Genomic DNA, 23,961 nt, shown 5'->3' on the forward strand with positions numbered 1-23,961 from the left:
CATAGGGCTAGCACGGCTGTTATCTGCACCAGATAGACTACACCCATGCCTATCGGTCGGTTACACCCTGGGCCAGACACTAGTCGACTAGAAAGTGTCAGCAGATGTGGCGATAAGAAGCAGACTAAGGCGACTATGGTTGAAGTCTCTTAAAGACCGCCCAATCTTGTTTGTGGCCCTGCCATGACTGCTTCTCTCCCTCGTCTTCCCTTCCCCATCACCAAGTGCTGGTCACAGCCGTTCGTCCCCCAAGATGGCATCCGAGGACCTGATTGAGATTGAGAAATCCTCCAAGTCACCTTACAGCACCGCCGACCTTGAGGTAGAGCAAGGGCGCCTTGATGAATTGCATGCAAAGGAGGATGACTTGGTAGACAAGGAAGTCTACGACTATGAGTCGGAACACTCACCTTTCCCCGAGGGTTCGTGATGAATGGCCACGACATCAGATGTCAAGTTAGGTGATATCTAACATGAGTTTCAAACAGTGCGCGCTGTTGTACCTGAGACAGACGACCCAAGTATGCCCGTCAGCACATTCCGAATGTGGCTCCTTGGCTTCATCTTCACAATGGTGGGCTCTGGCATCAACCAATTTTTCTCGCTACGTTATCCGTCGGTACATATCGTATCCTTGGTGGCAGAGCTGCTGGCGTATCCCTGTGGTGTCTTCCTGGCGAAAGTCTTGCCTATGTGGACTATAAGTCTGGGACCCTTGGGCAGCTTCTCTCTCAATCCAGACCGCCAGTTCAACATCAAGGAGCATGCACTGATCGTGATCATGAGCAATGTCTCGTTCGGCTATGGGAGTGCGGACTCTACAAACATTATTCAGGCTTCTAGCTCCCAGTTCTACAATTTTGGTCTGTCAGCTGGCTTCTCGGTCCTGGTCGTCCTCTGCGCACAGCTCCTGGGATTCGGGGTGGCTGGGCTCGCCGCTCCATGGCTAGTTGAGCCAGCGAGGATCGTGTGGCCACAAGTTCTATCGAATTGCGCGATGCTCGAAACGCTTCATTCGCGTGCAAACAGCGTCGCCAATGGCTGGAAGATCTCCCGTCTCCGGTTCTTCCTGTATGTCACCGCAGCTGGCTTCGTATGGTATTTCTTCCCAGGACTCATGTTCACTGCTCTCTCATACTTCACCTGGGTGTGCTGGATCGCACCGCGCAACAAGATTGTGAACCAGCTGTTCGGCATGCAAACTGGCCTGGGACTGAGCCCTATCACCTTCGACTGGAGCCAGGTCGCGTATAACACCAACCCTCTGCTTTCGCCAGCCTGGGCAGCAATCAATGTGTTTGCTGGATTTGCGGTCTTCTTTTGGATTGTTGTGCCGGGCATCTACTACTCTAACACTTGGTATACAGCTTACCTTCCTCTCATGACAGCCGACGTCTACGACAGAACGGGTGCCGAATATAACACCACTCGCGTTATCAGCTCGCAAAACACCCTAGATGTTGACGCATACAAGAACTATTCTCCTCCATATCTCCCAGCCACGTATGCCTTTGTCTACGGACTGTCATTTGCATCCATCACCGCAGTCCTGACTCACATCGGAGTCTGGCATAGCAAGGAGATCTGGGCTGCCCTCAAAGGAAAGAACAAGCTGGACATCCACGCTCGCCTGATGAAGAATTACAAGAACACCCCTTGGTACTGGTATGCAGCCATCATCGCGGTGATCACTGCTATCTCGATAGTCGTGGTTGAAGTCTACCATACCAAGCTCCCCGTATATGGCGTGTTTCTTGCTCTGATCGTCCCAGCAATCTACATGATTCCCTGCGGCATCATACAGGGCATCACGAACGTGGACGCCAATCAGTTGAATGTCCTGGCCGAGTTTGTTGGCGGCTACATGTTCGAGGGCAAGCCCCTTGCCAACATGCTGTTCAAGATCCTGAGCACCGACGTGGTAGGTCAAGGCGTCTACTTCGCCATGGACATGAAACTGGGCCACTATCTGAAAATCCCGCCGCGAACTCTCTTCATGGCCCAAGGGCTGGCCACCATCCTTGGGGCCTTGACACAAGCAGGCGTCACCATCTGGATGCTCGGCAACATCAAGGATATCTGTTCCTCCGACCAAGCGGACGGATTCACCTGCCCCAACGGCCGCACCGTCTACTCTTCCTCGGTGATCTGGGGTCTCGTCGGCCCGCGTCGTCTCTACTCCGTCGGCAAGATCTATTCGTCGTTGCTGCATTTCTTCTGGATCGGAGCAATCGCCCCGCTGGTAACATACGTTTTGTATAAATACACCCGCAACCGCTTCTGGAAGCTGGTCAACTGGCCCCTCATTTTCGTGGGCACCTACAACGTCCCACCAGGTTAGTGTCCCCCCTTCCTCCCCAATCCCCCAAGCCCCACGTTGTCCACTGAGCACCTCCCCTCCTTTCCCCACAGCCTCTCCTTTCTTCTCTTATACTGACCCATCCTTGTCCCACCCCCACAGCGACCGGAATCAACTACTCCAGCTGGGCCCTCGTCAACTTCATCTTCAACCACCTCATCAAACGCCGCTTCTTCGCCTGGTGGACCAAGTACAACTACATCCTCGCCGCGGCGCTGGACACCGGCCTCGCCCTCAGCGGCATCGTCATCTTCTTCTGCATCTCCTACCCGGGCGCCGTCTTCCCCGACTGGTGGGGCAATACTGTCTACCTCAACACGGCCGACGGGGACGGGGTCCCGTGGAAGGAGATGCCGGCCGCTGGGTATTTCGGGCCCGCGAATGGGACTTGGAGCTGAGATTTGCCGCGGATGCTTGTACAAGACGTGGGTGGGGGTCGTGAGATGATTAGCCTGTGTATAGTACAGGTTACGTGGGTTTCTCTGTGTTCAAGTACATAATATATATATATCTATTGATCTTGGTAGTTCCGTGGACCTTGTTCCATTCGTTAAGGTTTATTTCTGATGAGGACCTTCGCAGTGAAACTTCGCGATACAAGACAGGTACTATTGTACAGTACAGGGATGCTGAAGATACCAAGGAAACTGCCCGCACGACGATTCTAGAGCGTGAGAGTGAGAACTTGCGAGGAGATGCATTGTGACCACAAGTTTCTTTATTAGATACAGATAACAGACCCCGATCTTCCCACCACCGAAAATCCCTAAACGTAGTGAAAAAAAAGTGAAAATAAAAACAAGGACAAAGATGAGAGGGAAGTGGAGGCGAGTGGAGGCAAAAAAAAGCAAACCGCGAGCAACATAGTCCGAAAGGCAGAAGGAGAAACAAAAGAGGAAAGGGATAAAAGTGTTAAGGGGAATTCAACTCGAATCCAACCGGCAGACCCCGAGTGCGCAAAGAGTGTGGCCAGGTGGCGAAGGCATTGGACGACAACTTCACATTGTGTTCACGGATGAAGGTGTATCGTGGATCATTTACTAGAAGACGTTGTGATTAGTCGATGGTTGTGCAGGAGCCGAGGAAAAAAGGAACTTACAGAGATCTCAGCCATGCCAAGGTCCTCACCAACGGCGGCAGCCTGTTGCTGCTGAGGGGCTCCGTTCGTCTGAGCGCTACCCTCAGCAGGGCCGGTGTTATCGGTGGTAGCGAAGTAGTCAACCATCTCGGCATCAAGCTCCTCGACAGTCTTAGGCTTGGGGCGGTTGGGAGTGCGGCCGTTCTTACGCGCACCACGGCGACCACGTCCCTGGGCGTTAGTAGCGGCCTTGTTGGCAGTAGCAGGCTTGGGCTTGGGCTTGGTTTGACTGCACACATTGATACTTAGTCACCATAAAAAACGACCAGAAAGAATGGCTACTTACGCGACACGCTCACCAAGGGACTTGGGAGCAGCGACATCGGGCGCGTGGGAGGCATCAACGACAACCTCGATCTGATATGTGTCAGTGCCTAGAGCTTGAGCTGGAAGATAACGGTGAGCGACAACAAGACTGACCTTCATGGGTCTCCCATCGACTAGAAGGCCATTCAAATCCTTGGCAGCCTTCGCAGCTGTATCGGGCTTGCTGAAGACGATGGATGCGATTCCGCGGCTAGTACCATTCTGGTTGTAGGTGAGCATAACTCGCTTCACGGGACCTGCAGACTTTGTGAAGTATTCCTATAGCACCAGGAAATCAGATTAGTATATCGAATCAAGAAGTTCATTTGCAGAACCACGAAAGCATCGGCATGAACACAGTTCGAAAGACGCATAATAACGGCCTCAGAAGCGACATCGACATCAAGAAGCATCAGCGAGCACATAGCGGCAGTTAGTTGTCAGCATGGATAGGTCTTCCGCATCTCTACCCGAGTACGGCGCTGTAAGCAGCCGTTCGCTCGTCCACCGTAGAATCTCCAAACAACATCGTAACCCTGGCCAGCATGCCCTTCCACTCAGTTTAACCTCACAGAATATAATGTCATCAGATGCCTAATAGAGGTTCCTCAAAAGGTTGATAGGATAATCCATCCAGCATGCATGTCCCACATTTACCCCCACCCGATTTGCGAGATCCCAGAAAGGCGGCAAACGTGTACTCAGGATCCCCCAGATGCCCTCCGGAATACCCCAGTCCAAGAAATGCAAGCCATAAATACTCGCACAATGTCCAAAGAAGAATGTATCGTGCCCCAGCTAAACACGATAGCATCGCTCGATAAACATGTGGTATGATATGACGCTCGACCACAACCCGCTCTTGAAGCGATGTGTTGGATGTTCTGCTGGCATGCCAATGCGCTCGCTGATGCCTGAGAATCCTAACTGGAGGTTTCACTCGAGCTTGACCAAGCGAGGAAAGAAAATCAAGGCATGCTTCGAAGGATAATCTATAGCACTGTCTGCGGCTTCGACAATCCAGGCGGGACACTGAGAGCTACGCTCTGGATTGGATGCGCCATTTGCAAGACTAGGGCAGAGCTCGACTTTGATAGGCTCTCGAAGCGCGAAGGAAGTTATCTGCGCCAAAAGCGTCAAAGGAGACTGCTGCCCGTGCTAATATCCACAGTCCACGACGATGATATATGCATGACGGTGGCAAGGATCGAAACGCGAGAGAAGCCGTTGCGCATCGAAGGTTTCGGAAAAGAAACATGGCGATAGAAACCCAAGGCAAAGGCCTTTCGATCAACATACCTTGATATTGGCCTCGTTCACATCGGCAGGCTGGAGGGGAACGTTAGCTTTCCGCTTCCTGCAAGAGATTTTGAATCTAACATACCAAGCCGCTGACCATGATTTTACTTTCACGCGAGACAGGGTGTCCATTTTGAGCAACCTTGCCGGTAGGCTTAGCAGTCTTGGTGGTCTTCTTGACTCCACCGACTGGAACAGAAGCGGCGGCGGCCTTAGGGGCCGAACGGCGGTCGCGACGGCGAGCACCCTGGCGGCGGCTGACGAGAATCTCGTCGAGAGACTTGTCCAGCTTGCCAGACATGATTGTAGCTGATGAAGTATTTGTCGAACAAAAGATGAGAGATCGATGGATAGCTTTCGCAAGTCGCGGATGTTACGCCACTTGAGTTTCGCGACTTTGAGGAAGCGAAGGCGATTGTTCTGAGTGAAGTTTGTCCAGAAGCTGGAAGACGAGCTGGAACAGTATAAATTGGCGGTGAGAATTGACTGTAGATGAGTTTACACCACGCAGAAGTGGACGCGATGATGCGGGTTGATGAAGAGGATAGAAGTGATGGATGAAGAAAGGGAAACACAGGCGGATGAATGGAGAAGATAAGCAAGGGCGGAGGGGAGGAGGCTGAGTCACCCTAGTCCCGATCAGGTCTTTCGAGCTACCCGCATTGGGGATTGTTGCGACATTTCCACCACAGCCTGTTCAGTTCCAGCTTCCCACCCGTCGACACTCATTCAAGGTAGAATTAAGGCTTCGTTGGAATGTAATTATCTACAGTATTCTGAGGCTGAAGGATTTCATTCACTATCTATCAGTCAACAGATAGACTCAATACCACGGATGAAAAAGCACTCGAATTATGTTCAGACTCTGATTATGCCAAACCTACTCACTGCTGCCCAAACACCAGGATGAAAGAAGCAACGGCCCAATGCTAATGCAAATGGATAATCTCATAACATTTGTATACAACACACATGGTCACTCAATCGAATCATAGTGTTGCGCGGTATAGTAAGACAACGCAATGTAGTCGAAACTCCAGAAGCCGCGGCCTGCCCAATATCACAATGAACAAAGCAGAAATCAAGAAATGAACGCCTGGGCGCCCTGTCCAATCGAACGCCATCTAAGACCAATTGAAGGTATGTAAAGAAGAGAAAGAACGAGAAAGAACGAGCAGGCGCATGCATTAAGCCATCGTAACCCATGATGAGTAATTTCGCATTGTCTCTTCAGCTCTTCAGGGCTTCCAGTCTTCCTCTCATTTGTGCAAGGGTCGCCTCTTGGTCCTCGAGCTCGTCCTCGGGCTCCGGAGCTTCTTCCAAAGGCTGTTCGGGCCTCACACCCTCCACCTGGGACAGTTTGCCCTGGAGAATCTCCTGCAAGACTTTGTCCACTTCCTCCTCCGCTTCGTCCTCCTCGTCTTCGAGCAATTCATTATTTGGGATCGCATCATCCACCATTTCCTCAATAATCCCCGCGCGTACCAGTTCGGTTGACAATTGTTGCATTGTGGCCGTCAGTTCAGGCATACGGACGAGAGTATTGACATCCTTCATGATTCCCGTCGACTTCTTCAGACTCCCTTGAATCTTGCGCACTGAAAATGCCTCATTGACCTGCATGTGGACGCTCTGCAGCTGAGCCCGGCTAGTGTGTAGCCGGGTTGACTGCTTTCGAATCCGAACAAGTTCTCGCGCAAAGGTCTTGGCTTCCATATTGGCCTGCTTCGCCTGGGAGGGGTTGCGTTGGGCTCGTCGAGATGCACTTACGATGTGCTGTCGTGTTTTGCTTTCCAGGGTCTTGAGTTGGGAGATGTCACGGTCTAATTGACGGGTATTCGCACGGATGAGCTGGTTGCATTTCCTCATCTATAATTGAAAACATGGGTCAGGTTGGATAGCCAGTTTGGACGCCTGCATGTGACAATACCTGTGCTTGAGGATCGGGGCCGAAGAAGACAGCCTTGAGGGTCTCCATCTTGAATATGCTCAGGGTTACCGCAACTGAGTGAGCCTCGTGGAGATGTACTGCAGGTGTATGTTGATGGCGGAGGCTTCTGGGTCGAGTAAGAGTGGAACAGGCGTTTTATCAGGAGGCACTCGAAGGCTTATCCGGAGACCTTGGCAGCAGGGCGGGGTATAGGAGGGAGATCTTTGCGAGTCTCCCCGAGTCAGGCTGCAGGAAAGAAAGACAAAAATTAATTCATAGAGAGGGTCACCGCCAAAAGCCACAACAGAATCCTACAAAGTTATTTTTGTCGGGTCGAATATTGTTGTCGTTCGCATCGCTATTGGGGTGCCTGGCACTGCCTCAGTCAAGGCCGGGCTTGCTGAGGAGACAGGCGAGATTCGGCTGAGTCATCCCCAAATGCGGTGACGTCGCCGAGATAGATGCATTGTATGCCTCAGGCCATAAAAGGTTCGTCCCTAGGAGCCCCGGAAAAGGTTGCAAACCCAACAAACTCCCTGCGGGCGGGAGAGTTCCAGTACTTTCTAGCACCATATTGAGCCGATCGTCAGCTTAGAGGCAAGCGGGCTGGATTTCACCTGCTGCTCTGCTCTGCTCTGCTACCTAGACGAATCCACCTTTCCCTTACTCACTCTTCTCGACTTTCCCAATCCGATCCATCTTTCTCTACATTTCAATCTTGCATATCTCTTATCTCCCCATTTTTCATAATGTCTCTTCCTCAGGTTCACCCCGAAGGTGTGTGTTTCTTGTGCTCCGTCCCTCATTCCTACCTTCCCCGCTCTTGGTTTTCGTGACTCGCACGGTGGCCGGTTGTCGTAAATCGCCCCAGCTTAAGCTTGACTCGAGATCAACCCAACACACTTCAATTTCCTCGCTAGCTCTCTATCTCGCAGTAATGATATACTGACTATCTCTTTCCAGTTACATGGGCTCAGCGCTCCTCGACCACTGAGGCCGAGCGCAACTACCTTTACGTGAGCATCAAGGCTTCGGATGTCGCTCGCGACGCCGCTAGCCTTAGCATCACCCCCACCAATGTCACTTTCTCCGGAGAGTCTAAGAAGGGCGTAAAATACCAAGTCTCTCTCGACCTTTACGCCGAGATCGACCCTGATAACTCGAAGGTGAACCACAGTGACCGTGAGGTCGAGTTGGTGTTGCGCAAGAAGGAGCTCAAGGAGGAATACTGGCCCCGTCTGCTGAAGACGACCCAGAAGGTTCACTTTCTCAAGACTGACTTTGATAAGGTACTGTGATACTATTTGTACTTCACTGATGGGGAAACTGTCAAGGCTGACTTGGAGCTAGTGGGTCGACGAGGACGAGCAGGATGAGGCCCCCGAAGACGACTATGCTAGCGGCTTCAATGGTATGGATGGAGGCATGGACGGTGGCCTTGGCAACATTGATTTCTCCAAGCTTGGTGGCCTTTCCGGTCTCGGCGGCGCTGAGGCTGATGCAGGCGAGGGCGAAGATGAGGTATGCTGAACATCACCCTTCTCGACCTTCTATGTAGCTGCTAACACACCCACTAGGATGAGGAGATGCCCGAACTCGAGGAGGCCGGCGATAACAAGGATGCCAAGATCCAGGAGGTTGCTTAAATGCGAGAAGTACTCGCGGGACGCGCATTGCGACTTACGGATGTGGAGAACGGAGGCATAAACGAGAGCACTTATCACAATCAGCATCATTGAGCCCATCACGCTCGGTTTATCGTATAATGTTTTGATCGACTCATAGTGTGACTAATTGGCACAAAGTCGAACGACAGGTTTAGCTAGCTTTATCGGCCTGCCAGAGAGGCAAAGACGAGAAGGACAAGTTGGAAAGGAAGCGAATAGTTCATTATTTTTCCTTCAGTGGTATGAGATGACGAAATAGCCAACGACGCTTTTTCTAATAGGAAAACCTTCCCCTCCGTAATTTCCCCGAGTAGCCCTACAGCATGCTTATTTTTTTTTTCTTCGATGATGTCAATAGCGCCATAGTGCCCCTCGTCGATGTGTGGCTTTGCGACCGTAGAACAGCAATCGGGGACATCGACCGGCCAGAGACAACTGCTGGTAAGATATCCCTATCTCGTTCTGAACATAACAGAACGTCCAATGTCGGCCATATGAAGAGATTTTTTGGTGGTCAAACCCGACAAGTAATGCGCCGGTGAGGGTTCGACCGCTGTTTGGCTATCCAACTCCATTGGCGGAGAGGCAGATTATGTGAAGTTGTTCCGCCACACTTGGAAATCCACACCTTGAAAATGTGGAGGAACCTGCAACCACTGCACACCACACGGCTTTTCTTCTTGTTCGTTTGAACCCCCCCCCCCATCCCGGTTGTTGATTCTTATCCTTCCCAGCCACGGCGTTGTGATTTTTGTTTTGCCTGACCCGGTTTCGACGTCAGGCCGACTCTCATTCAGACACCCTTTGGTCTTGTCTATTGTAATTTTCTACTCCCCCTCCGCTTAGCGGACTGTACCCAGTTTCGTCAGCCCGCTTCAGTTTCGGCTCTGTGGAAGTTCCCCTTCCGACTTTCCAATTCTATATTCGAGGGCGCATACGTCTCATCTGAGCAAACGTCCTATATTTCTACTCTTGATTCAGAAAAAGCGCATAAGATAAAACCGCCATCATGCCTCCCAAGAAAGCCGATCAGCCTAAGAAGAAGAAGGCCACCGTCGAGGACAAGGTTTGACCCTCGTGGCCCAATGTTCATTGCGTGCGTCGTGGCTAACCTGAGCGACTTCTTTGCAGACCTTTGGTATGAAAAACGTACGTGAAGTCTTTTCATGAAAACCTTCGCCTTTTCGCGCCTACCTTTATCGTCCAGAAGCACAATAAAAAAAAGTCCCATTCGCTGACCGGTTATCTTCCCTCGCAGAAAAAAGGTGGCTCCGCCAAACGACAGATCGCTCAACTCAATGCGCAAGCGGCCTCCAACAAGAATGCCGAAGAAAAGAAGAAGGAGGCCGAGAAGCTTCGCCGTGAGGCCGAAAAGAAGGCTGCTGAGCAAGCCAGAAAGGAGGCAGCCGACCTGTTCAAGCCAGTCCAGGTCCAGAAGGTTCCTTTTGGTGTCGATCCGAAGACCGTGGTTTGCGTTTTCTACAAGCAGGGCAACTGTGAGAAGGGTCGCAAGTGTAAATTCAGTCACGACTTAAGCCTCGAGCGCAAGGCCGCTAAGAGAGATCTGTACACCGATTCTCGAGATGTCAAAACTGCGGAGGAAGAGGCTAAGAAGAAGGACAATATGGAGGATTGGGACGAGGAGAAACTGCGCAAGGTCGTTATGAGCAAGCACGGAAACCCTCGGACCACGACGGACAAGGTCTGCAAATACTTCATTGAAGCGGTTGAGAACCAGAAGTACGGTTGGTTCTGGACCTGCCCCAATGGAGGCGACAAGTGCATGTACAAGCACAGCTTGCCACCAGGGTACGTTGCATTCAGCCGTCACGCAATACTGTTCGCGCAACTGACAATCTGGCTAGATTCGTCCTGAAGACCAAGGAGCAGAAGGCGGCAGAGAAGGCTTTGATGGACAAGTCGCCGCTCAACACCTTGACACTGGAGGATTGGTTGGAGTCCGAACGCCACAAGCTCACTGGCGATTTAACGCCTGTAACGCCCGAGACTTTCGCGAAGTGGAAGAAGGAGCGCTTGGACAAGAAGGCTGCTGAGGAGCAAGCTCAGAAGGCCAAGGAAGCCACTGGACGTACATTGTTCGAGAGCGGCAACTGGCGCGCTGAGGATAGTGAGAGTGAGAGTGAGGATGAGGACGATGGAGTGTGGAACTTGGATGCTCTGCGGCAGGAGACGGAGAAGATCCGCGAGCAGAAGGAAGAGGAGCGCCTGGCCAAGCTGCACGGTGAACCCGTGCCGGTTTCGAATGATGCACAGATCGCACAGGAAGGTGAGGGTTGATTGAGTTGGTGCAAGGCTCCCAAGTAAAAGAACTTGCTTGGGTGTTTGGGCTGCGGACCTCCCACATTGCAATCGGTGTACCGGGCCATCTGTCCGGGCCCGAGATGTTGATCGTGTTGATGGCTGGTGGATGCAACGCTCTTGAGTCGCAGGAAATGCTACATGAGCGTTTGTATCGACCTCCGCAACTGGGTTTGATGGCTCTGACGGTTAACGTGAACGGATTTTCGTGTCGCCTTTGGCTCCTCCCTACTGGACACCCTGCGAAGGGTGTCGAGGTTGATTCAATGCTCGAAGTATTGATCAGGAGGACAGACAAGGCGGCGGAGATTACACAGGATTGAGATAGATCAATGTGTTTGCGGTGAGAGGATGACTGACATGATTTAGTATGCCATATTTGTACGTACAGTTTTCTCTCAACACAAGCCAGCGTTGTCTTTGGCCGATCGTCGTCATTTCCAGTAGATTACCTATCAAGTATGAGTAACAGTACCACCTGCGGAAAGAGGAGTCGTGGTGTTGACTGGCACTATAAAATGGCTTCCCCGTCCGGCCTGTAGTTCCTTTCCCCCCACTTCCACGACCGAAATGGAGGTTCTTTCTTCTACGACCTTCAGCCCTATCTATGTCATGAAACAGCTGCCGAGGTATGTTTCACTATTTTACCGGTATTTGATCACCCTAAATTTGAGCCAGTCATTGTCGAGATATCATGCGAGGATGGAGAAGCTGGACACTGTCTCATTCAATTCAGCTATTAATGAGCCATGGCTCTTGGCTTGTGAGCATCCGCCAATTATCGTTTGCGCTTCGATGCTGCATAAGAATGACATTGTTTGCTAATTGGGCTGAGTGTCGGAGTGACTGTCTTACGAGACTGACCTTTTCTTGATCTGTCTGACACCCATGGCGCATGTTTCTCGCCCTCCTTTTCCCTCGATCTCGTCATCGTCTGAGTTTTGATAGACTACTACTTCTGCAGCCTTTCTCGCTCAGATGAGTATTTGCTTTCTAGATAGGCTTCCACTGGCCTTGATATTGGGTTTTCTCCCCTTTAGTAAGTAAGAAACCATGCCGTTCTCTCTTCTCGCACCCAGTGTCCTGACTCGTGTTGATCCGTCATACTAGCCGTGGCTCAAGTATGTCTCCCGCCTTTGGGTGAGGACGGGTACTCCTACAATGCGACCGACCAATCTGTCCTGGACGCCATCGCGAAAAATTGCACCACTATAAATGGAAGCATTGTGATCGCGACAGGCTATACCGGCTCCTTCTACCTACCCAATGTTCGCAATATCACTGGACAGATTCGCTATGGTTGGGAGGGGGACCCCGCGGTACCCGCACCGACGTCTATCAGTCTTCCAGATCTTGAGTACATGGGGAGTGATATGTACCTGCTGGGTATTTCGACTTTGGCAAATGTGTCCGCGCCAATGTTGAAGACGGCCGGGTGGGCGCTAAGAATGGATTATGTGCAGGACGTTGATTTGCGATCATTGGAAACCGTAAGATATGTGGAGATCTCTGGCGATATTTCCAGGTAAGCTCGGGTCGTCGTCTGGCGGCAATTATGAGATGCTATTGTTCAATGTGCTGATGCATCTAATGTAGTCTACGTCTAGACTCACTACGAAATGTCTCCGGACACTTTTCTATCTGCAATAAGGATAGATGCGAGGAAAACCAGTCTTCGACCACACCGTTATATATCTCTCTTCCTTCGCTGCAATCTGTGGGTACCATAGAAACAGCTGGAAGTCTGTCAGGGTGCGCCTGTCTGCCTTTGCACTCTTGTATCATCCACCAGAATTGAACGTTGACAGCAGCTTGTGTAGGCTAGCAGTGCCAAACCTCACAACTATCAAGGAAGAGGCTAGATTTGCTGGCTTCCACCGCACCGCATCCAATGAATCAGCTATCAACATTGCTTTTCCTCGCCTCAAAAGTGCGCCTGCATACATGATTTTGGGAGGGAACATCTCAAGGTGAGGGCTTCTGCCTCAACAGGGAGATCTGAGGTTAATGCAGGCTAACCAAAGATTCTCCCGAGAATACCAGTCTTTCCATGCCGGAGATGCGGAACATGAGTGGATATTTTCGAGTTGATGCTGGTGATTCACTAGCCATTGACCTCCCTTTTGAAGAGGCGTCGTCTATTGCCTTGTACGGAGCAATTTCAAGGTGGGTCTAAACCGAGCTTTTCAGCATATACAGGAAGTAAACTTCAGCTGACTGCGTTGGACGAAGTGTGAAATTTCCTAAGCTGAAATCCCTTTTCGGCTTCAGCGTCCATAGCAGCCTCTCCTTGGATTGCCAATCCGTGGAGGAAACCATCAGGAAGGCCGCCAATGGCTCAAAAGGCTATGTCGACTGCAGCTCGAAAAAGCACTCGAAAAGGCTAGGCACCGGGGCCATTGCCGGTATCGTGGTTGGTGTTGTGATCGGTGTCGGACTGATAGTTGCCCTTGGAGTACTGTATTACATCAAGCGGCGAAAGAGACGAGAAGAAAAGCCAGAATCGAACACGGAACTGAATGACTTAAGTCCACCATGCTACGAAGAGCCGCAGGCGGTTCAGGTTCCTCCTCCGAAGTATTCTCCTCCCTTGGGTTCGACGTGAGTAGTATGCATATGTCTGGCTGTCAACGTGGGTCCTATTTACTCAAGTCACTTGCTACAATATTGTATATATATCACAACTGTCAAGTGGGCTTGATCTGGGAATGTTTCTGCATTATTCTGGCCTGGGGCGCCCGGTATGGCCTGCTATAACAGAAAAGCTCTTGAAAGTGGTAGTATGGAGGGTTTCTTATTCAGTCTGCCTTACTCAATGTACATGTACCTTAGGTAGCAGTCATTCCTTTTTTCAAATCGGTCCCGTGATGGTGCTGATGATTCTTTGCTGCCCCAAGCTCTCTCACAGACAGGAAACCTTGCCTAATTGTCTCACCTGAGAATGTGACATCCCTGCCATTCTCCCCTGTGCTTCATCATGGATTTATCCAACGAGAATTTAGTCCTCGATTTGAACGCGAGACTACTGTTCAATGTCTTGCTGCAGGTTTCAGTCCTTGCTACTCCGGACTTTTGACTGATCGACAGCCGTTATCCCCCATCCAGTACACGCCAACAACATAATTCATCTGAGTTGCATCTATCACATAAGAAGCTTCCCAGACCGACAGACCTGCTTTTCCCGGCTCTTGGTCTTTCAACAGCATCCCACAGTATGGTTAGCATGAAAACTCTGAGCACATTTGTGCTCCCAGGACTCGCAAGTCACCTCTCTATGGTGGCAGCGGCCGGACAAACATGCGAGAACGGAATACGCCCATACTCAGCATGGTTGGCCGACAGTATCATCGCTCGCAAAGATGCGCTGTTGAACGTTGGCACTGAAAATGATGTCTCACTCTCCTTGAAGCTTGGACTGTTCCAACTTAGCGTTATCCATCTAAAGGAGTACTATGATGCTGCATCATGTGCGAAAGAGGACTGGGATGCATATCTGAAAGAGGCTACCGATAGTATCCTTCCCACAGTCTTAGACGTGGATGGCGATATCGAGGCTCCCATGGACGTATTTGCCACGGCTAACGGGCTGTACTACCAGTAAGTGTCGGGCCTGCGGTTCATCCTTGTTAAAAGCTCGACCACTGATCTGACACAACGCGATGCCGACTACAGATATGAGAAGTCCGGCCACGAGAGTTACAAGCAGGGCCTCGATGCTCTGAGGAAGGCATACGACGGCAGGAAACGTAACTCGGAGGGTGAGGCCACTGTACCTGGCTGGCCATTTCGAACCATCATCTAATTACCTGACAGGCGGCTTTTGGTACTATAACGCCCGGCCGAACCTCAGCTACTTGGATGAGACCTACCCCTTGGGCGCCTTCACTACCGTATACAAGAATCGCTTCGAGCCCACCAACGGCACCCTGGCCGAGAACCTCAGCAAAGACCTTAATCAATTCAAGGACCATTGTCACCACGATACTGGCTTGATGGCGCACGGCTACGACGCCTCGAAGTCAGCACCATGGGCCAACAAGACTACTGGTGCAAGCCCGTACGTCTGGGATCGCGCCCTCGGTTGGTACCACATGGGTCTTGTGGAGCTTCTCCACAACGCAGACCAATTTCCTGGCCTTTTCAACCAGACGCAACGAGACGACGCCTACAAGAAGTACTACAATCTTGCCAACACGATCATCAACGATGTAGACGAGACCACGGGGTGTTGGTGGCAGGTGATGGAGCATGGAGGGGAGCAAGGCAATTATATTGAGACGAGTGGATCGGCTATGTTCACATACTCAATTCTCAAGGGTGTGCGGCTGGGCTATCTGACGGGTGTTCACCCCGAGAGTGGCAAGGATTACAAACAGACGGCGGAGAAGTGCTATAGTTGGCTGCTTGAGAATCGAGTGGTCCGGGATGACAGCGGCACATTGAGTGTGAATGGCACAGTTGGGGTCTGCACTTTAGAAGACCCGACATATGAGGTATGTTTTCACCCCCCACCCTCAACATTTTGCAACCCAGTTACTGCTACATGGATATGCTTGGATGAAGTGCTGATTGAATGGTAGTACTACACTACCCAGCCGTTGTCATATAACAGTGTGTTCGGGGCGGCCCCGTTGGTGATGGCGAGCTTGGAGCATGAAATGGCTGCCAATGCGGTGAGCTCCTGAGCGATACGTAGCATGACCGAAAATATCTCAGAATATTGAGGGGAAACTGTCGGAGAGTTTATTTAATGGACAATGGTAGATGTTTTTGCTCACAAAGCAGTAGGATCAAGAGGAAAGCACGAGACTCCCATTCGTATACTAAATTTTAGTCACAAATGTCAGGTTCACATGCCGCCAAGTAATCCAATGTTGTCCAGAAGATTGTAACCCAGGAATCACAGATGCGAAGGTCAAGTAAGGTTGAGTTTGCCTCGTGCACAAATGGTTCGTGCCGACTGTAAGGGTGTCATCTTCTTACTTCACCAGGGGAAGCGAAGACGCCAATGCGAGCGTTTACGTGCTTGTGAGGACGATCTAGCAGAGACGAATTAGAACCCATCATGGGTACCAAGTACGAGTGGATATATTTGGTCTTTCATGCTTGACGCAAGGACTTCATAATAAGGAGTTGTGGGAGCATAAAGAGATTGTAAGCAGGGGATTTGTTCGTATTCAAATAAGCCAAGGTAGAATTTAAGCTCGCTCCATGGAAACTCTATCCGCCGCATGGAATATCGTTTAAATCGTTCAACTCGACCGTCGTTTCCATCCCGGCCCTGACAACTCCCTTGCCTCATACGGCTTATTCAATCATCGCCCCTTGGATAAAAATTGACCTTGACCCTTTCCAGGCACCTACTTTCTCTTTACGAGACCGGACGAATCTGAATTGGAGGTGTTCTTGGACCTTAATGCACACTGTCTGTCTTACTCGTATGTTCAGCAAACGTGCCACTCTGAGCCCACGGACGGACGAGTGAGAGACAACCTGGTTAGGATAACCCGATATCAAGTCCGATGCTTGTGATTTGACATCATCACTCTGCCAGAATAGACAATGCTCTGAAATCGGTGGTCTTGTGGTCATCCATTCCGCTATGCTTGGAAAGCATCAATCCAGACCGGGACCTCGTCCCAGCAATACAATATCGATTAACTCTCTTGGCCATTGCCACTTCCAAGATCCTCTTGCTTATGCTTCTATACTCGTCCGTACTACTCTTTCCACGGGCCTTCCAAATAGTCCCCTGCAGATATGGAACCTGAGCTGCCGAGTGGAGTCAGTCGCTGCTTCGTGCGATTGGAAGACTCATGTCTCAGTCAATCAATCAAAACTTAGTTATATATTGAGAGATCGACCTGGCGTTGGTGACTTGATCTGACTGTCCGAAATCTGCGCCGAATAGTCCGAACGTCGTGAAAATGCCATGTGAAATGAGCTGTGGAACAGTAGTTTCTCACATTGTCATTCGTGAGAACCCGTTGTCTCGACTCCTTCATACTCGGCCTGTCCGCCACTAGGCATCAATCACTCGGTGTGTGGGAAAAGTCAAGCCCACCAGCACTCGACGCGACTGTGACTCGGAAATTCCTTGCAAGGGTGGATTAGGAAGGAATCTACATGGGGGCTGATTTCCTTGGCTGGCTGGAGCTGTGGTGGTGGATGGTCCCTAACCTGGCCCCTTGCAGAAACGAAAGTTGCATGTTAGCATTCTACGGTGTTTTACAAGAATTTCCGAGTGCTAGGTAGGAGTCCCTCATTTGCGCTCAACTTTTGATTTTAATCACGGTCTTTTTAAGGTATGTGTTTGTTTGGATGGACACCAAGCCGAGACGGGTCAGTGTGTGTATTGATATGCATACACTTACGTCCATGATTTTTCTATCCTAGCTAACTTTCGTCCTTCATTTTCTAGTTCCAAATTTCAATCGTATATACTCAGCACTCCTCGTTCACCACACTCATTCTTCGTGGATGATAAACTCACGGTAGTGGCCATGCTCCGAACCTTCTTGCTTCTGGGCCTGCCGGGGCTCGTACAAGAAGCATTCGGCAAGAACGTGTATCTCGACTGGAACATCACATGGGTTAACGCAGCACCAAATGGTGTCGAGCGACCGATTATCGGTATCAACGGTCAATGGCCGTGTCCACAGATAGACGTTCACATTGGGGACAACTTGGTGGTAGATGTCTACAATGCCCTCGGAAACCAGTCCACCGGAATCCATTGGCATGGATTTCATCAGAACTACAATACCTTCATGGACGGTGTGCCTGACATAACCCAATGCCCGATCAAACCAAAGCAGCGCATGCGATACGTTATTCCGGTAATGGGCTCTATTCTAACGTGCTGACCCGGGTGGTGTTACTGACACACAAAACAGGTTAATCAAACCGGAACGTATTGGTATCATTCCCACCAAGAAGGCCAGTATCCCGATGGAATCCGAGGACCGATTGTTGTTCACGATACGGCACCATTGCCTTTCCATTACGACGAGGAGATCACTGTCACACTCTCGGATTGGTATAACAGACAGATGCCCCAGCTCACCGAAGATTACGTCTATCCGGCGGACGGGCCGGCTGGACTAGAGCCGTTGCCAGATGCGGTTCTGTTCAACGATGCAGTCGGAACCAAGATTCCAGTCAAGCCGAACAGAACCTACCTCATCCACGTTGTCTGCATGGGGAACTGGGCCGGGCATGCGTTCATTGTTGAGGACCACGATCTGACTGTCGTCCGAGCCGATGGCATTCTCGTGGAACCGAAACTTGCGACACCTCAATACCTTCGGATGACTGTTGGACAGCGCCTCGACCTACTCTTAACAACAAAGAACGATACAAGCAGGAACTACGCAATCTGGGACGGCCTTGATATCGACGAGATGTTTATCCGAGAGAACCGCGCGATGCCTGAAGGATACAATGCTAACGGCACTGCATGGTTGATGTACAACGAAGATGCGCCCTTCTTGCCGTCCCCGGATATCCAGATCCATAACGCAAGTTTGGAGTTCTTGGACGACGTAACGCTCACACCGGTAGATGGCCTTCCGCTGCTTGAGCCTGTGTCTCGACAAATCGTCTTGGACTTCAATTATGCCCAAGTCGACGGTGTTCCCACTTACACTATCAACGGCAACACATACGAAACTCCCAAGGAGCCCACCTTGTATACAGCCTTGGCTGCCAGCAGTGAAGAGTCTTTGGACCCGTCGATATATGGTTCCATCAATCAATATGTGGTCGAGTATGGTGAAATCGTAGAGCTTGTCATCAACAACAACCACAACAACCTGCACCCTTGGCATTTGCATGGACATGACTTCCAGATCCTCCAACGTACATACCCGAACGGTGGTGCTTTCAACGGCTATGGCAATATCTCGGCAGTTCCGTCGCGACGAGACACTCTCATGGTCGAACCCAAGGGCCATGCTGTCCTTCGTTTCAAGGCAATGAATCCAGATAAGTACCCATGCCTCGCGCATTTTTTGCCTTAAGCTAACTTCGGCAGCCTTTACGTATCTGGATGTTCCATTGCCATATCGAATTCCATGTTGAAACACGTCTCATGGCCGTGATCATTGAAGCACCGGACCACTTGCAGAACCTGTCTATGCCAGCTGATCATAGAGACATTTGCAGTGGCAAGCCGAGTCTTTTCGCGCCTCTGCCGCCTCTTCCAGGTTTCTGAAGAGTTGACTACTGCTATTAGGTGGCGAAGTGCTCCGAAAGAAATCTAGATAATGGTCCGATATACTGGTTCATATTTTAGATGAAGGGGGCGTTCTTGGGCAGCTCATCTCATTTTCCTTTCTCTCATATACGGAACTGTTCTTCAAGCTTATTTGTCAATACAAAACAGTTGGATGGAGAAGGGAGTTTTAAACATAATGTACACAAAATTTCGAGCCACAGGAATCAGGGCTTGCTGTGGTCGTGATTATAAATGGCTATACCACGGCCCAGTTAATCATGAACCTTCATCGCAGAAGCAAACACCTATAGCAGGGCCTTTTGCTGGACCAGACCATGCTCCGCCATGAGCTTAAACACATCCTCAGCTACACCCCACGATAGCTCAAAGCCGCGTCCACCCGCCCCGTAAGCATGGACAACCGTGCGCTCCCCATCGCCGGCCTCCAGCCATTCGACCTCAATCCGCATGCCACCCTCTCTGGCCGGTCGCCGCCCGACGATATCTCGAATGACATCGAACTTCCCTTCACTCCCCTCGGCAAAAGGGAACCACTTGGCCGCATTCGCCAGGATCCGGGCTCGCGTCTCCGGCGACGGGTTCGGATCCCAGTCATGTGGCTGCTTAGTGCCGCCGATGATCGTGCCGCCTCCCAGCGGCCGGGGGATACAGAACGACCACGACCCATCGCTATTCTGGCGGGTCATGGTCACGGAGCAAGGGTTTCGAACTAGACAGGTTTGTCCTAAGCAGTTGGGGTGTGTGTGTCAGCAGCATCGATCCAAGTAGAGCTTCTTCTACCACAAAGCCCCGGGAGGAAGGTATCCCTAAACCCACCCCCCAGGTACAATAGTCACATCCTTACCTCTAATAATAAAAGCCTTTCCATCCCCACCCCCCAGCCCCAACCCCGAACAATTGACCACCGTCCTCACCTTTCTCGTTCCTCCCTCCTGTCCAGCCCCGCCCACAAAGAACGCCTCCCGCACATCCCCCAACGTATACTCCCGCACCTCTCCGCCGCGCAGCACAAACTCCCTGAGCATCCACTGACAATACACCGGTGAATTGATGACGACCGTCTCATACTCTGCCCCCCACCGCACCCCCACCGGCAGTTCTGTGGGCGGTAGAACCCGGAACCCGTCCACGTGGGCATACGCGGCCTGCACGGCCACAGCATCGAGGTACTCGGGCGGCGGCTGCTCAAGGTGCTCCACCGCGGGGCAACGCGCGACGCCCGCGCCGGGCTGCGTGCTGGCTAGGGACTTGAGGTGGGTGTATGTGCGGTGGGCTTGGGAGGCTTCGCGCCGGTGTTGCGAGTCGGTGCCGGGGACGGGCCGGTAGTGTGCGCCGGCCCAGGGGGAGGTGTAGTTTAGGGAGGTGGTGTGCGGGAGGTCGCGGGCGAGGAGGAGGATTTTGGTGGTGGTGGTGTTGGTGTTGTTGATGTGGAATTGGAGGTAGAGGGCTGTGCTGAGGCCTATTACGCCAGCTCTGTGGGTGGGTTAGCGTGTGGGTTGGAGGAGGGATGGGGTGGTGGTTGGAGATGGGGATGGGGACGTACCCGATTATGACGATTGTTGAGGGTTCTTGGGTTGGCATTGTGTTTGGGCTGTGCTGAGATGGTGTTGATTATGGGAATTGGTGTGTTTGAGGGTGTTTTTGATGTTGGAGATGGTGGTTGGAGCAGTCGTTGTTGTTGATGGAGTTGAGTGGGGTTATCGGTATAGATAAGGCTGTTGTTTCCCCGCATGCTGGATCTGGCTGCTTATGAAATGAGCCTTGTGACTCATAGTACGAGAGATGCATGCTACTAAAGAGTACGGTTGACAAGGTTTGAATGACTGTTAGATGCCGTCGAAGCTTCATTGTGCTCTGATCTTCTATTTAGGTTCTGGGTTGACATGGCCATCAAGCCACCCTCGACTATCTACCACGCATGCCCCACAAATCGTCATCGCCCGGGTATCGCTGTGGTTGTGTGACGTGACTCGCAAGCTTCGGATGTCGTGTCTCGTCGTACCCTGCAGACTGAATTCACACATGGAGTCAAGTAGTGGCCAACCTGGTCTGCCAGACAAGGTGCGATCTCGTTAGACGAGGAAGTGCCCTGGGCACGGTGTGAAGATCCGTACTCGAGTCGTGCAGTTGTGCAGCATCGTGCGATTAAGTGGTATCAGGAAGAAATAATAACATCTGTCGTCCAATCCGGACCCTTGCCGAATGTGTTGCTGAATCTAATCCAAAGAGTCGGGCAGCTTCTCAATCGTGAACTTTCCTCTGGCGACCTTCATAATCGGCACACCCGGAATCTTGCGCAAACGACGACACAGATCTTTATCGTTGGTCGCCACAATGTAAATGCGATGTTTCGAAACCTGGAGTCGGCAACAATTAGCGCACTGTAACTCACACACTTTTACAGAAGTTCTCAACTCACCCGATCCACGATACAGTCATCTGCATACGTGCCCTTGTGGGAGCACTTCACCCTCGCCCATCGGGGATCTTTGGCAGTCCGGAGCGCCAACCGGTACTTCTCCCCCAGTTTCTCCAACTCGGCAATCGTGCAGTCCGAAAATGTCGGAATACATTTCGCGTATAACCTTGGATTCCACAAGTCTTAGCATCATCCCTATTGCCACCATTTCAGGGCTTCACACAAACTCACAGATCCATCATAGAGGTAAGGAGATCCTGCTTCGCCCGAATGGCGTGCGAGACAAAGTTGGTATCGACGAGAACGTGGTAGGGAGGGCCGAGCGCAGTGTTGGCGGCGAAGAACATGTTCGAGGGCGCGACGGGGATGTGACGGGTCAATTCGTTCTCCTTGGGCTTCTCTGGCTTCTTATTATCGGGTTTCAGGCGCTCATCGCGGGCTTTGATGGTGCGCTTCATCTGTTTTGGCAGACTGGAGTCAGTATTGAGCTCTCTTCGGGCAGTTCGGGCGCGGACCGACCTGCGCAAACTTGCGAGTCTTCTTTTGCACGCCCATTGTGATGTGTGTTTTGTGGAAGTGTTTGGTAGTGGTAAAACCAGATTTCTGGAGTCGTTCGAGAAAAAAAAAAAAACAGGCAATAAGATACTGTTCCGTGGAATTTAATTATGCCTTACGATGCTTTGGTGGAAGCCAAAAGATTTTGGAGATGGCGGAAATTCATATCACGGGCCGATATTTCGCCGCGGAGGAAATGTACCGGCAGAATTGTGTACGGTCATGTGATCCTCAAGAAGAGATTAGCGTATGTGCTCACTGCTCGCGCTCCGCCTTATCGCGCCCCCGCTCAGGCCCGGCCCAGAATAGTAACTGCCCGTTCTATGTAGTATGAAGTTTGTACCTATCGACTTCTTTTGTGCCGCTCTATAGTCAAGCCATACAGGCTACGGCACCCGCTTCTACTGAGTAGTTCAGCATGCATTGGACCAAACAATACTTCAAGCACTCACTTTCCCGCTTATAGAAAACCAGCTTCTACACATTCTCGATGGCAGCTATACCGCATCTTTAAACCATCTGAGACAGTGGAACGAGGCCTCATCCAACCCCGCAATCATTGGGAGTTTCTCACAGACGCTAAGGAAGCCAGTCACTAGACTAGTCACACTGCTAGTCACATCACATTTCTCCCGCCACTATCAATGTCCCACCACGAAAGACTCGTCCACGTCGTACGTCATCGTCCAAGGTCCATGTCATATCGCTCGAGATCGTTCGAAAGTGATATTGAGGTGGCACAATCACAGTGACTTTCTACGGCTGTACCACCGTGCGATGCCATAGTCACCGGCAATGTCAAGGACGGTTTTCTTTCCCGTGTCACAGTCGCAGTTCGCTCCAGTGATAGGCATACACGGCTCGATCTGCCTTGACATTGCCAAGGGCCAACCATGCATATCAGTCATTGGCAGCAAGCAACTATCTCATTATCGCTGGATTCGTCCAAACAAATCCCCCAGCCTTTGAAGCACAGACCTTGTCTCGCCGGGAAAGTCTGTACTTGAGTCCTAGCGTTCCTAGGTCTAACCTTGGTCTCCTCAAGTAGCGTGTACATTGTACTGGGTAGAACGTGATTCGATAACCACTAGCACATCGCCTGATGCTGGCAATGACCCTTTCCTAAGGAGCAACATTCTACAATTGGCACAGAGTTGCTGGGCTTTGCTGCAACGGGCAGCCATTCAGATGCCAGGATGGCCCTTTACGCGCCGCCCTACTTACTGACCAGCGACAACGGAGCTTTGGCGGCGGGTGATTGGTGCGTGGGAGTGATGAGGCCTGCAGCAGCTTATGCTTGAAGAAACGCCTTCTGCACCGGGCGGACCAATCAAGCGGGGCTCCCCCAAGATTGATCCGCCCGTCAAGGTCCCTGACAGCCGCCGCGAGCCATGCAGAACTCACCGTTGACTGGCATGCTCTATTTCATTCCCGCTCAGTTTGCCTAGTTAGGATGAGAGTCTTACACTCACCCCCCATTTCCGTGCAACAATTGGACCTGCGGACTTAACTTGATTCCGATAGTTCCAAACTCTCTTTCCTCCCTCTCCAGAAACTGCGCCTCATCTTGATGGTTAGATCAGGTCTCCAGATACTACGGTAACTGGCTATCCTGCTGCTCCACCGAGAACCTACCGATACTGTCGCAATGGAAACTCACTAGGACAGCGATCGGACTCTGCTGGGTCGACAGACTGTCTCATGCCTCTCTTGTGCCGTTGCTGCATGCT

The 23,961-nt window shown here is 51.3% G+C and overlaps 11 protein-coding genes across 11 annotated transcripts; 6 read left to right on the forward strand and 5 right to left on the reverse strand.

The window, feature by feature from the left end:
* Positions 1-118: 118 nt before the first annotated feature.
* optD (small oligopeptide transporter, OPT family) lies at positions 119-3,089 on the forward strand. Its single transcript, XM_025636651.1, has 3 exons — positions 119-422; positions 489-2,336; positions 2,462-3,089. The coding sequence occupies exons 1-3, from the start codon at positions 254-256 to the stop codon at positions 2,755-2,757; spliced, it is 2,313 nt and encodes a 770-aa protein (XP_025485934.1). The 5' UTR covers positions 119-253; the 3' UTR covers positions 2,758-3,089.
* BO82DRAFT_359794 (putative RNA annealing protein Yra1) lies at positions 3,075-3,978 on the reverse strand (the record flags this gene model as incomplete). The annotated part of the gene is made up of 4 exons (XM_025636652.1): positions 3,918-3,978; positions 3,784-3,854; positions 3,455-3,726; positions 3,075-3,399 (listed from the first exon to the last, which is right to left on the reverse strand). Coding segments are annotated over exons 1-3 (349 nt in total), but the record flags the coding sequence as incomplete, so codon positions are not given.
* A 1,115-nt stretch (positions 3,979-5,093) lies between these two features.
* BO82DRAFT_298014 (putative mRNA export factor Mlo3) lies at positions 5,094-5,403 on the reverse strand (the record flags this gene model as incomplete). Its single annotated transcript, XM_025631971.1, has 2 exons — positions 5,094-5,132; positions 5,188-5,403. The coding sequence occupies 2 exons, from the start codon at positions 5,401-5,403 to the stop codon at positions 5,094-5,096; spliced, it is 255 nt and encodes an 84-aa protein (XP_025485936.1).
* Positions 5,404-5,892: 489 nt separating this feature from the next.
* BO82DRAFT_359797 (ESCRT-III subunit protein VPS24) lies at positions 5,893-7,396 on the reverse strand. The gene is made up of 2 exons (XM_025636653.1): positions 7,033-7,396; positions 5,893-6,971 (listed from the first exon to the last, which is right to left on the reverse strand). Exons 1-2 carry the CDS (start codon positions 7,078-7,080, stop codon positions 6,333-6,335), a joined length of 687 nt encoding a protein of 228 aa, XP_025485937.1. The 5' UTR covers positions 7,081-7,396; the 3' UTR covers positions 5,893-6,332.
* Positions 7,397-7,693: 297 nt separating this feature from the next.
* On the forward strand, positions 7,694-8,998 carry wos2 (Hsp90 cochaperone SBA1). Its single transcript, XM_025632796.1, has 4 exons — positions 7,694-7,809; positions 7,996-8,321; positions 8,383-8,553; positions 8,610-8,998. Exons 1-4 carry the CDS (start codon positions 7,782-7,784, stop codon positions 8,676-8,678), a joined length of 594 nt encoding a protein of 197 aa, XP_025485938.1. The 5' UTR covers positions 7,694-7,781; the 3' UTR covers positions 8,679-8,998.
* Positions 8,999-9,386: 388 nt separating this feature from the next.
* On the forward strand, positions 9,387-11,452 carry BO82DRAFT_359798 (translation machinery-associated protein TMA46). Its single transcript, XM_025636654.1, has 4 exons — positions 9,387-9,765; positions 9,831-9,848; positions 9,958-10,508; positions 10,565-11,452. Exons 1-4 carry the CDS (start codon positions 9,709-9,711, stop codon positions 10,995-10,997), a joined length of 1,059 nt encoding a protein of 352 aa, XP_025485939.1. The 5' UTR covers positions 9,387-9,708; the 3' UTR covers positions 10,998-11,452.
* Positions 11,453-11,915: 463 nt separating this feature from the next.
* On the forward strand, positions 11,916-13,878 carry BO82DRAFT_359799 (uncharacterized protein). Its single transcript, XM_025636655.1, has 6 exons — positions 11,916-12,057; positions 12,129-12,543; positions 12,615-12,770; positions 12,839-12,988; positions 13,062-13,184; positions 13,251-13,878. Exons 1-6 carry the CDS (start codon positions 11,997-11,999, stop codon positions 13,621-13,623), a joined length of 1,278 nt encoding a protein of 425 aa, XP_025485940.1. The 5' UTR covers positions 11,916-11,996; the 3' UTR covers positions 13,624-13,878.
* A 354-nt stretch (positions 13,879-14,232) lies between these two features.
* On the forward strand, positions 14,233-15,820 carry BO82DRAFT_348715 (cell wall glycosyl hydrolase YteR; the record flags this gene model as incomplete). The annotated part of the gene is made up of 4 exons (XM_025633846.1): positions 14,233-14,615; positions 14,691-14,776; positions 14,832-15,511; positions 15,599-15,820. 4 exons carry the CDS (start codon positions 14,233-14,235, stop codon positions 15,701-15,703), a joined length of 1,254 nt encoding a protein of 417 aa, XP_025485941.1. The 3' UTR covers positions 15,704-15,820.
* Positions 15,821-17,521: 1,701 nt separating this feature from the next.
* On the forward strand, positions 17,522-19,392 carry abr1 (multicopper oxidase abr1; the record flags this gene model as incomplete). Its single annotated transcript, XM_025638342.1, has 3 exons — positions 17,522-17,857; positions 17,915-19,004; positions 19,061-19,392. 3 exons carry the CDS (start codon positions 17,522-17,524, stop codon positions 19,231-19,233), a joined length of 1,599 nt encoding a protein of 532 aa, XP_025485942.1. The 3' UTR covers positions 19,234-19,392.
* Positions 19,393-19,411: 19 nt separating this feature from the next.
* On the reverse strand, positions 19,412-21,067 carry BO82DRAFT_323482 (FAD-dependent oxidoreductase). The gene is made up of 3 exons (XM_025632797.1): positions 20,801-21,067; positions 20,102-20,730; positions 19,412-19,981 (listed from the first exon to the last, which is right to left on the reverse strand). The coding sequence occupies exons 1-3, from the start codon at positions 20,836-20,838 to the stop codon at positions 19,542-19,544; spliced, it is 1,107 nt and encodes a 368-aa protein (XP_025485943.1). The 5' UTR covers positions 20,839-21,067; the 3' UTR covers positions 19,412-19,541.
* Positions 21,068-21,076: 9 nt separating this feature from the next.
* BO82DRAFT_359802 (rRNA-processing FCF1 family protein) lies at positions 21,077-22,366 on the reverse strand. The gene is made up of 4 exons (XM_025636656.1): positions 22,196-22,366; positions 21,908-22,134; positions 21,677-21,842; positions 21,077-21,614 (listed from the first exon to the last, which is right to left on the reverse strand). Exons 1-4 carry the CDS (start codon positions 22,229-22,231, stop codon positions 21,474-21,476), a joined length of 570 nt encoding a protein of 189 aa, XP_025485944.1. The 5' UTR covers positions 22,232-22,366; the 3' UTR covers positions 21,077-21,473.
* Positions 22,367-23,961: the final 1,595 nt, after the last annotated feature.

This window comes from Aspergillus uvarum (genome assembly GCF_003184745.1).
Source record: "Aspergillus uvarum CBS 121591 unplaced genomic scaffold BO82scaffold_106, whole genome shotgun sequence".
NCBI lineage: Eukaryota > Fungi > Ascomycota > Eurotiomycetes > Eurotiales > Aspergillaceae > Aspergillus > Aspergillus uvarum.